Source organism: Epargyreus clarus, unplaced genomic scaffold, assembly GCF_041222505.1.
Source record: "Epargyreus clarus isolate Ecla_fem2 unplaced genomic scaffold, WU_Ecla_fem_2.2 ptg000032l, whole genome shotgun sequence".
Taxonomy (NCBI): Eukaryota; Metazoa; Arthropoda; class Insecta; order Lepidoptera; family Hesperiidae; genus Epargyreus; species Epargyreus clarus.
In genome coordinates, this window is record NW_027332237.1 from 9,060,436 (window position 1) to 9,074,041 (window position 13,606).

The 13,606-nt window shown below is 44.1% G+C and overlaps 2 protein-coding genes across 3 annotated transcripts in view; one reads left to right on the top strand and one right to left on the bottom strand.

Moving 5' to 3' along the window:
• Positions 1 to 13,606, bottom strand: part of mim (missing-in-metastasis) — a 286,624-nt gene that overhangs the window by 102,646 nt on the left and 170,372 nt on the right. The window lies entirely within an intron of this gene.
• Positions 17 to 13,276, top strand: LOC140755225 (phenoloxidase-activating enzyme-like). Of its 2 annotated transcripts, XM_073090445.1 has the most exons (8): positions 24 to 249; positions 2,626 to 2,777; positions 3,505 to 3,650; positions 5,179 to 5,348; positions 5,630 to 5,792; positions 6,096 to 6,301; positions 6,582 to 6,736; positions 12,418 to 13,276. In XM_073090445.1, exons 1-8 carry the CDS (start codon positions 189 to 191, stop codon positions 12,667 to 12,669), a joined length of 1,305 nt encoding a protein of 434 aa, XP_072946546.1. In that variant the 5' UTR covers positions 24 to 188; the 3' UTR covers positions 12,670 to 13,276. The 2 variants fall into 2 exon arrangements, with proteins under 2 accessions (XP_072946547.1, XP_072946546.1); XM_073090446.1 differs by lacking the exon at positions 6,582 to 6,736 and having other exon boundaries at positions 17 to 249; positions 12,418 to 12,641.

Here is a 13,606-nt window from a genome sequence, read left to right on the forward strand (position 1 = left end):
ATACATTGTATGTTTTAAGTTTATCTTCGCGTGTTCATTGCGAATAAAAGGAAAATAATGAATGCTGTTGTAAATTCCATCTCCGATTAATATATTAAGTGTGTTAAGGAGATGTCATTCTCAGAGTATCGTTGCTCGGACATAGCACCGAACGTGCGGTTCACCCGAATATAAATAAGAAAACAAACATGACGCCTCTATTGATTACATCGGCGTTGTTACTATCCTACTGTGGCTTCGTGGTTGCGCGTAAGTTTATATTCGTTTATATTATCAAACACATACTGACTCACAGCTGAGCACGCATCTTCTCTTAGACTATACTCATGGCCATTTAAAGGCCATTTAAAGGTGGAAGAATCTCTGTGGCTCAACTCCGCCGGACCACCGCAACACCTATTTTTACCTAATAACGTCAGTGTTAAGCGCTGCTGTGTTCTGGATTTTAAAGGTGTAGTAAGGGCGACATACTTTTTCGAGGCATTCCAACTTAGTCCTCAGGGGTAGCAGCGTATCTGTGGCCGACCTCAGGTAGGAATCGAATGATATCTGAGATTGATTATAGATGACCATGGGAGGCTGTAGTCAATTTCCATCAGGTGTGCGTGGCAGACTGCGTGTTAGTCTGCTACACCTATATTATAAAAATACATACAGTAACAGGTGAAGTTTTATATTATGAATACATCAAAGTCATAACAAGTAATTAATTTAAAAAATCAAAAACCCGACTGCACCAAAAAGGTTGAAGTAGAATTTCCAAAAGCAGTGAAATAGGCATTTCATTATTTTTATACAGAAAGCCAAATACAAAGTTTCATAGTAGCTGTCTGCTTCAAAAACAAAAGATGTTCAAACAATATTATCCTATTTTATCCTCGTAGTGCTCATTTACGCTATATAAATAACCTATGTGTAAAATTCCAGCACGCTTAAGTTCAGCGGTTTCCCTTTGCGTTGATCTATGGCACAGCAACTCACTCATTTAGTCATCTCGATGTGTATATACGAGCATATATGTACTAGCTGACCCGGCAAACGTTGTGTTGCCATAAAAATAAAAAATGTTAAGGGTGAACAACCCTTATCACTTAGGGGTAAAAAAAATAGATAGTGGCTGATTCTCACATCTCCTGAATATGTATATAAAATTAGGTAAAAATCGGTGAAGTCGTTTCGGAGGAGTACGGTAACTAGCACGAGAATTTTATATATAAGATATATTATATAATGTATGTGTAATCTCCTCTTAATTTCCTTTATTTTGACAACCTACTCGATAGGTTTGGTTAACTATTTTTAAAACGTGTTACTATTTCGCGAAAAAATCCACCATTTACGGTCTATAAAATATATAACTTCATTAAATCAAAGTTTCGGTCATTATTTTACCTCGTTAGAGGTAGAATTTCATTATTTTTATCTAACAAGCCTGATACAAAATATCAGTGTTTGCTTCAAAATTGACGATTGTTCAAATGAACTTTTAACCCTTATTTTACTCTCTACAGAGTTGATTTTTTGGAGGGGGATAAATTAGTGCGTCCTTGTTCCTATCCAGAAAGTCAAATATAAAATTGTATAGTAGTTGCTTCAAAATTAAAGAATTTAAAAAAAACTGTTTTGCTCTATTTTACCCTCTTAAGGGTAGAATTTCCAAAATGCCTTTCTAAGTACTTATTCACGCTATATAGAGAACCTATGTGCAAAATTTCAGAACTGTAAGATCCTTGGTTTAGGCTGTACGTTGATTTCTGAAAAATGAAAAAGTCATTTAGTTAGTCAGTCAGTCAGTCACCTTGCTGTTTTATATATATACAAATATGTTTTTATAATCTCCGTTTAATTTCCTTTCATTTGATACCCTACTCGATAGGTTCGGTTAACTTTTTTTTTTAAATGTCTTACTATTTCGCGCCAAATTTTTTTTTTTTACTAACACCTGTCTAAGGACACTCGGGTCGTTGAGACAAATATAATGACACTTGAACTGTTGAAATTCATCCACCCGTTTGTTAGATCGGATCAAATAAAGAAAGACAAACATACAAGATACGCGCGAAAAACATAACCCTTCCTTGGCAGTCGGGTAAAAAGTGTTTAAGGTCCGAGCAAAAACACTAGTGTTCATAGGGGACAAATTTGTATACTTATAAAAATATCAGCTGACCGATACATAACTGATGTAAATGATATCCGTCTTTATTAATAAATAAACTTGCCAAGTCAATAAACAGTGAATTATCAAAAATAAAATGAATTATTAGTTAGATTTCATATTAATTAATAGTAACTAAAGCGAAACTAGACAAAGTTCATTTTTAATTGTACATTTTAAGGGTCATATTGATACAACAATATTTTTTATTTATTTTAGTTATTTTTTTTATATTTTGTTGTTAGCGGATTTGGAGTAATGTTTAAGAAATAGTAAAGCACAAATAATGTGGTATTTTCAACTGACTTCAAAACAAGGAGTTCTATATTCGACTGCTATGTATGTACGTATGTATACATGGAAGTTTGTATGCCCGCGATTCTACAAATTTTACAAAAAAGTTTTAAAACTATTTTCATGATTTAATATGAAAGTACTACTAGAAGTATGTTTAAAATCTATTCCAGAACTTGAGTGCGCCACAAAGAATGGAGTGAAGGAAAGTTGCGTCGTGATCGAACAGTGCGACTCCATGATGAAATTGCTGCAAAACCCGACGCCCGCCAACCAGGCCTTGCTGAAGCAAGCGTTCTGCGGGGCAAGGGGGACCACACCTATGGTAACACTATAATTACTGCATGTGAAGCAGTGATAGCCTAGTGGTTAAGAAACTCGGTCTCTTGATAGATGGGTTCGAGGTTCATATCCCGGGCACACACCTCTGATTTTTTAAATTATGTGCATATTAGAAATTAATTATCACGTGCTTAAACGGTGAAGTAAAACATCGTGAGGAAATCTGCATACCTGAAGTGGGACAGTAATGGGTTGATGATGATGGTAATAAGTTGTTCTGAATCACATTTACGAATCAATATCTGAGATGGTGGTGTCAGTGTTAACCAGAATGCACTTTTTTGAATGAAAATGTTGCCAATGTCTGCTCTATGGCGCTATTTATGTATAAACAATATTGGAAAGAACTCGCATTGTAGCCCAGCGGGACAGAGATGGGTTGATGACAATTTGAAGGTGGTAGAACACTTTGTGGTTCGATTCCAGCGGCACCACCGCCACACCTATTTTTACCTAATAAAAGCTGGCGCTGCTGTGTTCCAATTCGAAGGGTGTAGTAAGGGAGGCAGACTGTTCCGAGGCGTTCCACCTTAGTCCTCAGGGGTAGCAGCGCATCTGTGGCCGACCGCAGGTAGGAATATGTAATCCTATCTGGGGTTGATTACATATGTCCATGGGCGGCAGTAGCCACTTACCATCAGGTGGACTGTATGCTCGTCTGCTACTCCTATATTATAACAAAAAAAATGAAAACTTTCCATACGTTTCAGGTGTGTTGCCCGTCGACGGTTTGCATGACGCCTGACGGTGCCCTGGGCACGTGCGGAGCAGTGACAGCGTGCCCTCACATCGTCAGCATGTTACAAAACAAAACACAAATCCCACAGTCCACAGTACAATATGTGCAGAGCTTACGGTAACTATACTTTTCATTGTCAACTCGTTATTGTCCCCCTCCTGGGCACGGATCTCAGAATGAGACGGATCAAACCTACTCCTTTGGATCATTTAAAAAATAATTCAATCCATGTAGCTTAAATTAAAACTAAAGAAATCTGTAATTCCGTCCTAAGTTTTGTGCATTTACTATAGTCGGATTCATAATTAGGTGTCCAAAATGTAAACAAACGTGTTGACCTATCAAGAAAATACGTTTCAAACACGTTTTGTTAGTGATATAAAAATGCAAATATTTAACACATCGGATTAAATCATTTGTAACTTTTTAGTATTGTTTTTTCGGTTATCAAGCCAGCTTTATCATCAGACCCTGGTTACCATCTAGCACCAAAGTACTCGTTAAGACGATCAATACGAGCCTATCTCGATAGCGTCGTTTAATTACCGAGTTCCTATAGCCATCTTCGAGCTGCATCATCAGACCCTGGTTAACATCTAGCACCAAAGAACTCGTTAAGATAAATCATACGAGCTCAAATTCGACGGGGTTGTGTCACTTAATTACCGTGTTCCTATGGCCATCTTTGAGCTGCATCATCAGACCCTGATTTCTAGCAGCAAAGTATTCGTTGAAATAAAAACCGTCTCCCTTTCATTTGATACCTATATTGGGTTGGTTGAACAAAAATATGTACCTGATCCGCCATTTTGCACTGGGGGCCATCTTGGATTTGAGTTTTTTTATAATGTGTTTGTGTTATATTTTACAAGTTAACCCCTTTCATTTGATGCCCATATTGGGTAGGTTGTCTTGAAATATTTACGCCGCCATTTTGTTATGGTGGTCATATTGGATTGACAACAAAACTAAATTTGTATGATTGCATTCTGACGCGTAATTAAGATTCATGCCAAATTTCAGCTCAATCGGATACTGGGAAGTAGGTGAAATTTAGCTTGCAAGATTTCATTACAAACACCGGGACAAGTGAAACAAAAAAGGCTTGTAATAAAAGGGGCAATTTTCTGACAGATCATAAAGTGGATTACAAATAAATCTCCTGATTACATACTCATAAATCCGTTAAAAGTACATTGGATCAATTGTCCTACTGTGCTCGTATCTTTATCAAAAGCAAATAAAAGCGTCCCATTACTTCGATGCAGACATAGTCATGAATACGTGAACACAGGCGATATACAGATTTGATTTTCATTACCACAACAACTAGCGGTTATCCACCTGCAGGTTGCGTCCGATTTGCGTAAAGTTAATGATCGTTCACGTTACATTATAATACCTAACCACATCGTGAGTGATAGCCTAGTAGTGGTTAAGAAACCATGCCTCTTGATCGAAGGGTCCGAGGTTCAAATCCCAGGCACGCAATTTTTCAAAGTTATGTGCGTATTAGAAATTAATCATCACTTGCTTAACGGTAAAGAGAGGAGTCCCGTATGTCTCCTGAGAGGAGACCCGTGCCGAGCAGTGGGGCAGTAATGGGTTGATGATGATAATGATGAACCACATTGTCCCACTCCAGATGCGAAGGAACCGGAGAAAGGAACATCTGCTGCGGTGCCCCACCACAGCCGAAGTCACTCAGCTCGTTCACACCCACAAGTGGTAAATGCGTGTTGACTGCGTCTCCACCTGACCCCAGCACCGAGTGTTGTGGACTAGAAAGCGGCGGCGGTGGCAACAGGATTTTCGGTAAGGATGATAATTTGTAGGAAGTGTATATAAATATAATTTGTGCTGTAAATATAACAAAGCATTTTTTACATTCATACTATCATATACTATATATCATATTACTTTTTAAATCAATTTCTGACTACACGCGCGCGCAACAACTTCAGAGCGGACTAGAAGTTTGGCGCGAACTATACTTACATAACATTAAATTAGCATACGTCAAAAATTGTTATAGAATTCATCATATTTTGTAAAGGGAAAGAAACCGAAAATTAACTATTGATATACATACGCAGGCGGTAATGCAACAGAAGTGGATGAATATCCGTGGTTGGTGATTATAGAATACGAAAAAGACCGTAAGATCAATCTATTTTGCGGCGGAGTTCTTATAAGCGGCCGGTACGTCATGACTGCGGGCCACTGCGTCGCTGGAGACATCCTCACCTCAGGAAGACCGTGAGTATTCGGTGCAATCCTTATAACGTTCCAGTGAACTTGAATAACGACAGTATTTGAAGGTGGTAAAACCCTTTGTGGTTCCACTCTGGATACACCACTGCCGTTAGTGTTAAGCGCCGCTGTATACCGCTTTGAAAGTGTTGTAAGTAAAGATATATTATCCGAGACGTTCTAACTTAATCCTTAGTAACGCATTTGTGACCAACCACAGTAGCCATTTACCAGATTCACAATCCATTGATAGGTATTTTAAGGAAATAAAAAAACGCGTCAGAAGTTATCGTACGACTTATTTTTCAGGGTCAACGTAAGACTAGGCGAATACGACACCAGTAAGTCCGGTGCAGACTGCTTGGAGGTCGAGGGTGGTGGTACCGACTGCACTGATGGTGAAGTAATCGTACCTATTGAGACGACGATACCACACCCCGAGTACAAACCCTTTTCTGTACAACAGTTACATGACATTGCACTCATCAGACTCGACCGAGTGGTGGAATATACAGGTAATTGTTGCGTGCATTGATATTAATTCCTTTAGGGTATGTGATCTTCGTACGGTACGATGCGGAGTACGGTAGAACTTCGTGAAATTTACGCTGAACAGTGAAACAGCAAAGGACATTTAGTAGATGTGATCACATATTAACATATCCAGGACTTTTGCGTAACAACGTTAATTTTTCCAGGCGTTATTACTGACGATATAAACAGCCAATGTTTAAATTAGATTTATAAAGTTCGAACTGAAATTGTTATGGGAAAACATAATGTTATTGTCCACAGATTTTATCCGGCCAATATGCTTGCCAGCGACAGATTTCACGGAAGCACGACCAGCAAGTTTGAAACTGTTTGTCGCCGGATGGGGAGCCGTCAGTGAGACACAGAAATCGAGTGACGTAAAACTTGCGGTCACGCTGCCTTATGTGTCGTACCAGGTCTGTTGTTTAAGTAGTCATGTGTTTTTTTTTCTTTTAACACAGTTCTTTTGACACTCTTACGTCGAGCAAGAATAATAAACAGGGGGACGACGTGGTGGAGCCACCATACCGGTCTGACGCGCAGAGGTCACGGGTTCGATTCCCGGCGAGACAGTCTATGTGTGTGTTTACAGCACAGGAAAACCTAGTCTGGGACTGTGAGTGTAGAAACTGTATTTATTGAAAAAAATTAGGTTAACTTCCATTTAATTTTCTATTGAAGCCGGAATGACAAACTTTGGACAGTCAACCTTTTTTTTTTTTTTTTTTTTTTTTTGGCGCCCAGATGTAGGTGGAAAAAGGGCTGACCCTCTACGGAGAGGGAGGAGCAAAAAATGCGTCCAAGCACTTACAGGCCGCGACGGCCGGTGCCTGCGTCGTGTGGGGCTGACTGAAAGGTCCTCCTGAAGGGAGGACCATCCCACTAAAAACTCCTTTAAGGCATTCGTCCAAGGGGACCGTACAGCCGACATCGGATAGCGACCTCTCGTTTGCGGAGCGAGAGGCGCTAGCGGCGCTCCCTAGAGAGCTACCGCTGGATAGATGACACTGAAGGTGTCAACGTATCATGAATAAGATTAGAATCGTCGGGAAGACGATTCTCTATGGAGAGTTGTACGCCCCTGTGGGCGGCCAGAAGATTCTCCACATCGGTGGAGAGTTTGTTAGGAGCGTCGGTCAAGATATTTCTTGGCCGACGGCAATTGTAACGGGTAGGAAGAGGGGCAGCATAGTCCGCTGCACCCTTGATTAAGGGGTTGGAATGGTTTTCTGAGCGGTCAAAGAACGCTTCAGAGAATTGTCTGAGGACTTGTTGTATTGGAGCGAGCTCCAGGTCGCGGTGGAGATCAGCGTTTCTGACATACCAGGGGGCATTAAGTGCCCGACGACAAAAGAGATTTTGTATGACCTGGAGTTTGTCTAGGATGGTGGGATTCGCGTGAGCGAAGACTGGAGAGGCGTATGTTAACACCGGTCGAATGCAAACCTTATACAGCGTTCGCTTATTCCTGGCTGACAACTTGCTGTGTCTGCCAATCATGGCGTTGAGGCGGCTCATGTAAGAGCGGGCGGTATGGGTGACCTTAGAGACGTGGGGTCTAAAGGTGAGGCCCGGGTCAAGGGTAACTCCTAGGTATTTTACTGTGGGCCTCCATGAAATGGGGGCCCCAAGTAATTTGACGGAGGGCAGGTTGTTTAAACGCCTGCGTTTGTGGTCGAAGCGCATTGCGGAGCTTTTCTCCGCATTGACTTCGATGCGCCATTTCCTAAACCAATCTCCTAACTCGTTGACCGAGCGTTGGAGTTTGGCGAGGACAGATGACTCCTTTTGCCCTTGGATATAAAGGGCGGTGTCATCGGCGAAGAGTGAGAGCTGCACCCCATTTTTGGGGATAGGAATATCGTTGGAGTACGATATGAATAATGTAGGAGCGAGCACTGAGCCTTGAGGGACTCCGGCTGTTACGGGGCGTGGGGGAGAGAGGATACCTTCGTGCCTGTAGCGGAAGGTTCTGTCCTGAAGGTAGGAAGCCACGATGCGGACTAGGCGATCAGGAAGACCAGAATGGTATAGCTTGTATACCAGTCCTCCATGCCAGACTTTGTCAAAAGCCTTGGCGACGTCGAAGAAGACTGCTAGTGTCTTGTTACGTCTTGGATAAAACCCGCTTGTGATGTACTCGACAATGCGGTGGACTTGTTGGGGGCACGAGTGCTGGAGGCGAAAGCCAAATTGGTGAGGAATGATGAGTGGGGGAGCATCTATTGGGAAGAGGTGCCCTCTTATGTGAACGAGGATCACCCGTTCGAAAACCTTGCCCATTGCATTGAGGAGGCTAATGGGGCGGTGGTTGGAGGGAATATGTTTCGGTTTCCCAGGCTTGGGAATACCGATAACTGTTGCTGTCTTCCAGGCTGTTGGAAAGAAGCTGAGATCGAGGCAGGCATTGAAGATAATGACCAGAAGGGTCAGTGCCTGCTCGGGGAAGTGTTTGAGCGCCAGGTTGGAGATACCATCCGGACCTGGGGCTTTACGAGGTTTCAAACCGCGGATGACGGTCCGGACCTCGTCTGTAGTGATTTTAATGGGAGCAGAGGTGACAGGGAGAGAGATCTTTTTAAGGACCTCCTCCTCCACCTTGTGAATGTGGATAGGGTCGCACGGTTGAGTGCTGGGGGAGCACTGCGCAGCGATGCTATCTGCGAAGCATTCGGCCTTCTCAGCGTCTTCGAAGGCTATGCTGCCGTCGGGGCGCGTGAGAGGGGGAGTGCTTGAGAAGGCTTCGGTACGAAATCGTCTAGCGATTTTGTAGAATGCCTTATGAGAAGGTTGGATATCCTCCATGAGAGAGTTCCAGTTGGAGTCCCTCATTTCGGCTAGCCGGGATCTGACTTTCCTTTGGAGGGCGTTCGCGCGCCTCCTAAGGACAGGGGTGGGATACTTGGCGGCCCATCTGAGGGCTGCGTTTTTAGTTTGGATTAGCTTCCTGACCTCGCGAGGTAGTTTGCGGTTCGGGACCTCTACCACCTTCGCGTTGTCATGAAGCGAAGTCTGAACTAGCTGGGTGAGTGAGTTCACCGTACTGTCTATTTTCTCCGAGCTAACAAGGTAGTCTGGGGGAATAGTATACGGTGAATCGGGGGCCTCTATGGCCGAGATGAGAGATTTCTCGTACCCTTCCCAATTAGTGAAGGTTTTCGAGGAGGTATGGGGAGTTGGATCATAGGGACCTAACTGTAGAGAGACTGGACGATGGTCTGAGCCCAGATCGTCCAGTGTTTCGATCGCTCTTGTATTGAGCGCGACGCCTTTAAGGAGGGCGAAATCCAGCACGTCGGGTTCTTGGTCTTCCCGATCGGGGTAGTGGGTAGGCGCTGTTGGAGAGAAGATATCAAAGTCCAGTGCGCGGGAAATGGTTAAGAGTTTCTTACCGTTGGTGTTAGTCAGACGACTGTTCCAAACGGTATGTTTGCAATTGAAATCTCCAAATAGTACGACAGAGTCTCCGAGCGAGAGGAGGGCCTCCAAGTCGCTTTGGAGAGGGGCTTTATTGGCGGGGAGGTAAATTGAGGCTATGATCAGGGACGGGTGTCCTGTCATGCCTAATTTGCATATGGTGGCTTCCATATTGGTGAGCTTGGGTGTTTCCAGAGGGGTGCAATGGAAGGATCTCTTGTAGTAGATGGCAGTGCCTCCGCCACGACGGTCGTCGGCTCTGTCATTACGTACAAGCGCGTAAGAGGGGAGACTTACGCCTTTAAGGGAGGGCTTGAGGAAAGTTTCCTGAACAAGCAACAGGTCGATATCCCTGTTGCGGACGAACTCTTTGAGTTCGGGAATGCAAGGCTTAAGACCTCGTGCATTGAAGGAGATAAGCGAGACGCCTTTAGGTTTTTGACGACCGGGATGAAGGGGTTGAGTATGAACGTTACTCATTGAATGGACTTGAACAACGCTAGGTGTTCAGAGTAGATTGCGATGCGCTCCGCCTGGCTGGCGTTACGCATCTTTTGCGAGACGAGTATGATTTCGTCGAGGTTCACGCCCTTAACGCAGTCCTTAAGGAACATGATATGTTCCCTTACCGATGCGTCTTGGGTGGGACGGGGAGTGGGAGTGGCCTTAGGGGCCGGGGTTGGTGGGGCGGTCGCGGGTGCGACTTTCCTCCAACTCATGGGAGCGGTTGGGGTTTTGGAGGCCCCTAGCCGCGGGAAATTGGTCGAATTGACCGGAGGTGGGCCTGCTTTCGAGGGCTGCTTTTTAGCAACCTTCTTTTGAGCGGGACGGGGGGCTTTAGGGCAGCCACGGTAGTTAGCCGGGTGCCCTGAAGTGGTGCATAGCACGCAGGCAGGAGGGGACTCGTCTTCACGAGTTCTCTTGCACTCACGTGTGGCGTGGGGTTCTAGGCACTTGACGCACCTTGGGGGGGCAGTGCAGTTCGCCGCTGCATGGCCGTAGAGCTGGCAGCGGTGGCACTGGGCAGGGTAGCCACGCTTGTTAGGTGGTTCCACCTCGATCTCAGAAAGGCCACAGATTGTGAGCTCCTTCTCCTTGAAAATGTCCTTGGAGGACGGGGTCTTGGCTAGAATGGCCAGGGCTAGAGGGTATTTGACCCCGTTGCGGTTGTACAACTTGTGTACACCTTCCACGGGGAACCCTTGGTTGACTAGATCCGTTAGGATTTCGTCGGTGGGAAGCTCGTAGGGGAGACCCCTAAGGACCGCTTTGATTTTGCGGTCCTCTTCTAAAGCGTACGTGTGGTACGGGAGTTGAAGGTGAGTTAGGAGCCTAATGAGGCTCCTGAAGTCCTCGGTGGTGGGGCATGAAACGCGAATAGAGTCGCGAAGGTTACGTGCCTTGGTGTAGTGGATCTGTTTTTCCACTAGGGTTTTAGAGAAGTCGGACCATTTCGACTTATCTCTGAAGAAAATGTGTGGGGGCGGTTTGCACTTGGCAAGTGCCGGTTCGCAGCGTGTGGCTGGCTTGGCGGGCTTAGCCGCGGGGGTTGAGCTCTGGGGCTCGGTGGAGGCTTTTGGCACGGGGGCCAGAGTGGAGGCTTTTGGCACGGGGGCCAGAGCGGGGGCCGCTGGGGCTGGGGTGGCTTCGATAGAGGCCTCGGAAGAAGTCTCACTTGTCGCCTTAGCGACGCGTTTGACCGGTCGTTTCTTGGTCTTCCTCGACTTGACAGGGGTGAAACCCTGGTCGTCGTCGGAGGAGGGGGCGGTGATGAGGGTGTGCTCCGACGATTCGTCGGAGGAGGCGGGGCGTTTTAGCGAGATGGCGTCAAAGTCCATCTCGTGTCTCGGGGTGGCATCAGGGGATGCGGGTGAGTCGGTAACGGACAGGGGATCCGTTACGGACTTTAAGGGCTCGCAAAGGGAGCGGAGTTTGACAGCGTCAATGGGGCGGTTGAGCTCCTTGCTCAAGAGGGAGGACAGAGCCTCGAAAAATCTATCTGTTACCATGTAGGCCATGGTAACCAGGGATGCCTCCCTGCCGAGGCAGGGAGCTAACGGGGAGGGGGAGGGAAATGCAATTACCCCTAAGGGAAAGTAACTGCTACCGTCACCCTTGGGATAGCCCAAGTGCAGTGGGATCGGGTCTGCCGGTTTCTCTCAGGCCGAGAGGTCTGAGAAGCGCACCGGGTCAACGCTAGCTGGTTTCGTTGGCACCGTTAGGTATCCACCAACTCAAACGCGTCGGGACGTGAGTTTTGTTTATTCCCAATAAATTGGCAATAAACAAAGCACGGACCGCTATCGATAATATCGAGTAGGCGAGAACCGGCCGAAAGGCCAGAGAAAATTCTGGGTTAGGAAACACTAGAGCGCGAGCAGGCGGGGCTGCTCGGTCTGGCGTTCAAACGCAGAGTGACAGTCAACCTCCGTATTCCGACATAAATAGGTACACGGAATGTTAATTAACAAATTAAACACATATTTAAAAATATATACTTCTGCTGATCTGTAGATGCTGCTTTAAAGTCAAGGTAATATTGATCAATCCTCTTCTGTTTCTTATGTCGACTAACATCAACGTGTTTTCTTTATTTTTTAGATATTCATATTTTTTTCAACCGAGTTGCAAGGGATTGAGAAAGTTTGATCTTGTGACAAGATTTCGTAACTCTTTCTAGGAATGCCAGCCAGCGTACATAAGGGCAGGAATATTATTATGGGATGGCCAGATATGCGCGGGAGGGACGAACGGTCAAGACACGTGTAGGGGCGATTCCGGAGGTCCCCTGCAGAGAGCAAACGGAAAACTTATGGAACTCGTTGGCATCGTCAGCTTCGGATTTACTCCTTGTGGCACGGAAAAACTCGCCGGCGTTTACACTAAAGTTTACAAATATCTTCCTTGGATAAGAAGTCAGATAGTCGAATAAATTACAAATTACAAAAGAGGAATTGAGATTAAATCAATTTAAGTATGTACATTATTATGACAGCCATATTTAGTCTCCCTTCTCATATACTTCTTAAAATCTTAATTTAGTGTCATGCTTGCGTCTTGGCAGTAAATACAAATCGTCTCATACAACGTACAATTGTATGTAATTAAAGAACTTAATTGTTTTAAACATTATATGCTGTAATTACAACTTACACGTAACGGTGAAAAGCAATCGTTTTACATAATGATACTAAATGATCAGTACAATACATATAGGATATATAAATTTAAAATTAAAACATGGGTAAAAACATACAGCAGTAATAGTCTAGAGGTTGAAACTCAGCCTCTTTTTCGAGAGGTCCGAGGTTTGAATTCCTGGCACCTCTGATTTGTCTAAGTTATGTGCGATTAGGTACGAATTAATTATCACTTGCTTTAACGATGAAAGCTTAACTGCTGCAATAAACTATTTTTGATTTTTAATTCTTAACTTTAACTTTAGTTCTGATTGCACTTATTTTTTTTCTTAAGTAATAAGTAGTGATTATTAAAACGTCAGATGAATTTCGTGGTTTCATTAAATAAATATTTCAGACAAAATAGTATGTCTCTTTTATTCCTGGCTCCTCCTACACAGACACGTTGATGTTAGTTCATTTACAGGTAATTTATCACCTCAGTCTTTTAAAGAAGTTTCTCTAAGTAGTTTGTCATAATCATTGTACTAATGATCATTTGTACAAATGTTGATGGACATTAGCGGTCAAAATTCAGCTGTAATACATTTAATTTTTGAGTTTAGTTTCTAAACTCAATAATAATAACGGTAGGTATATTATCTACCGAATCGAATTGACACCGATATATATTCGATGCAATGCAATTATAAAAATCACGGCACATCTCTAGGTAACCAAGTCACTGTC

Bases quoted from the DNA above. Each gene is read 5' to 3' on its own strand.
- LOC140755225 (XM_073090445.1), top strand. From the start codon at position 189: ATGACGCCTCTATTGATTACATCGGCGTTGTTACTATCCTACTGTGGC. The intron at 5,349-5,629 runs GTAAGGATGATA...ATACATACGCAG, and splicing joins CGGTGGCAACAGGATTTTCG to GCGGTAATGCAACAGAAGTG. The intron at 5,793-6,095 runs GTGAGTATTCGG...CTTATTTTTCAG, and splicing joins ATCCTCACCTCAGGAAGACC to GGTCAACGTAAGACTAGGCG.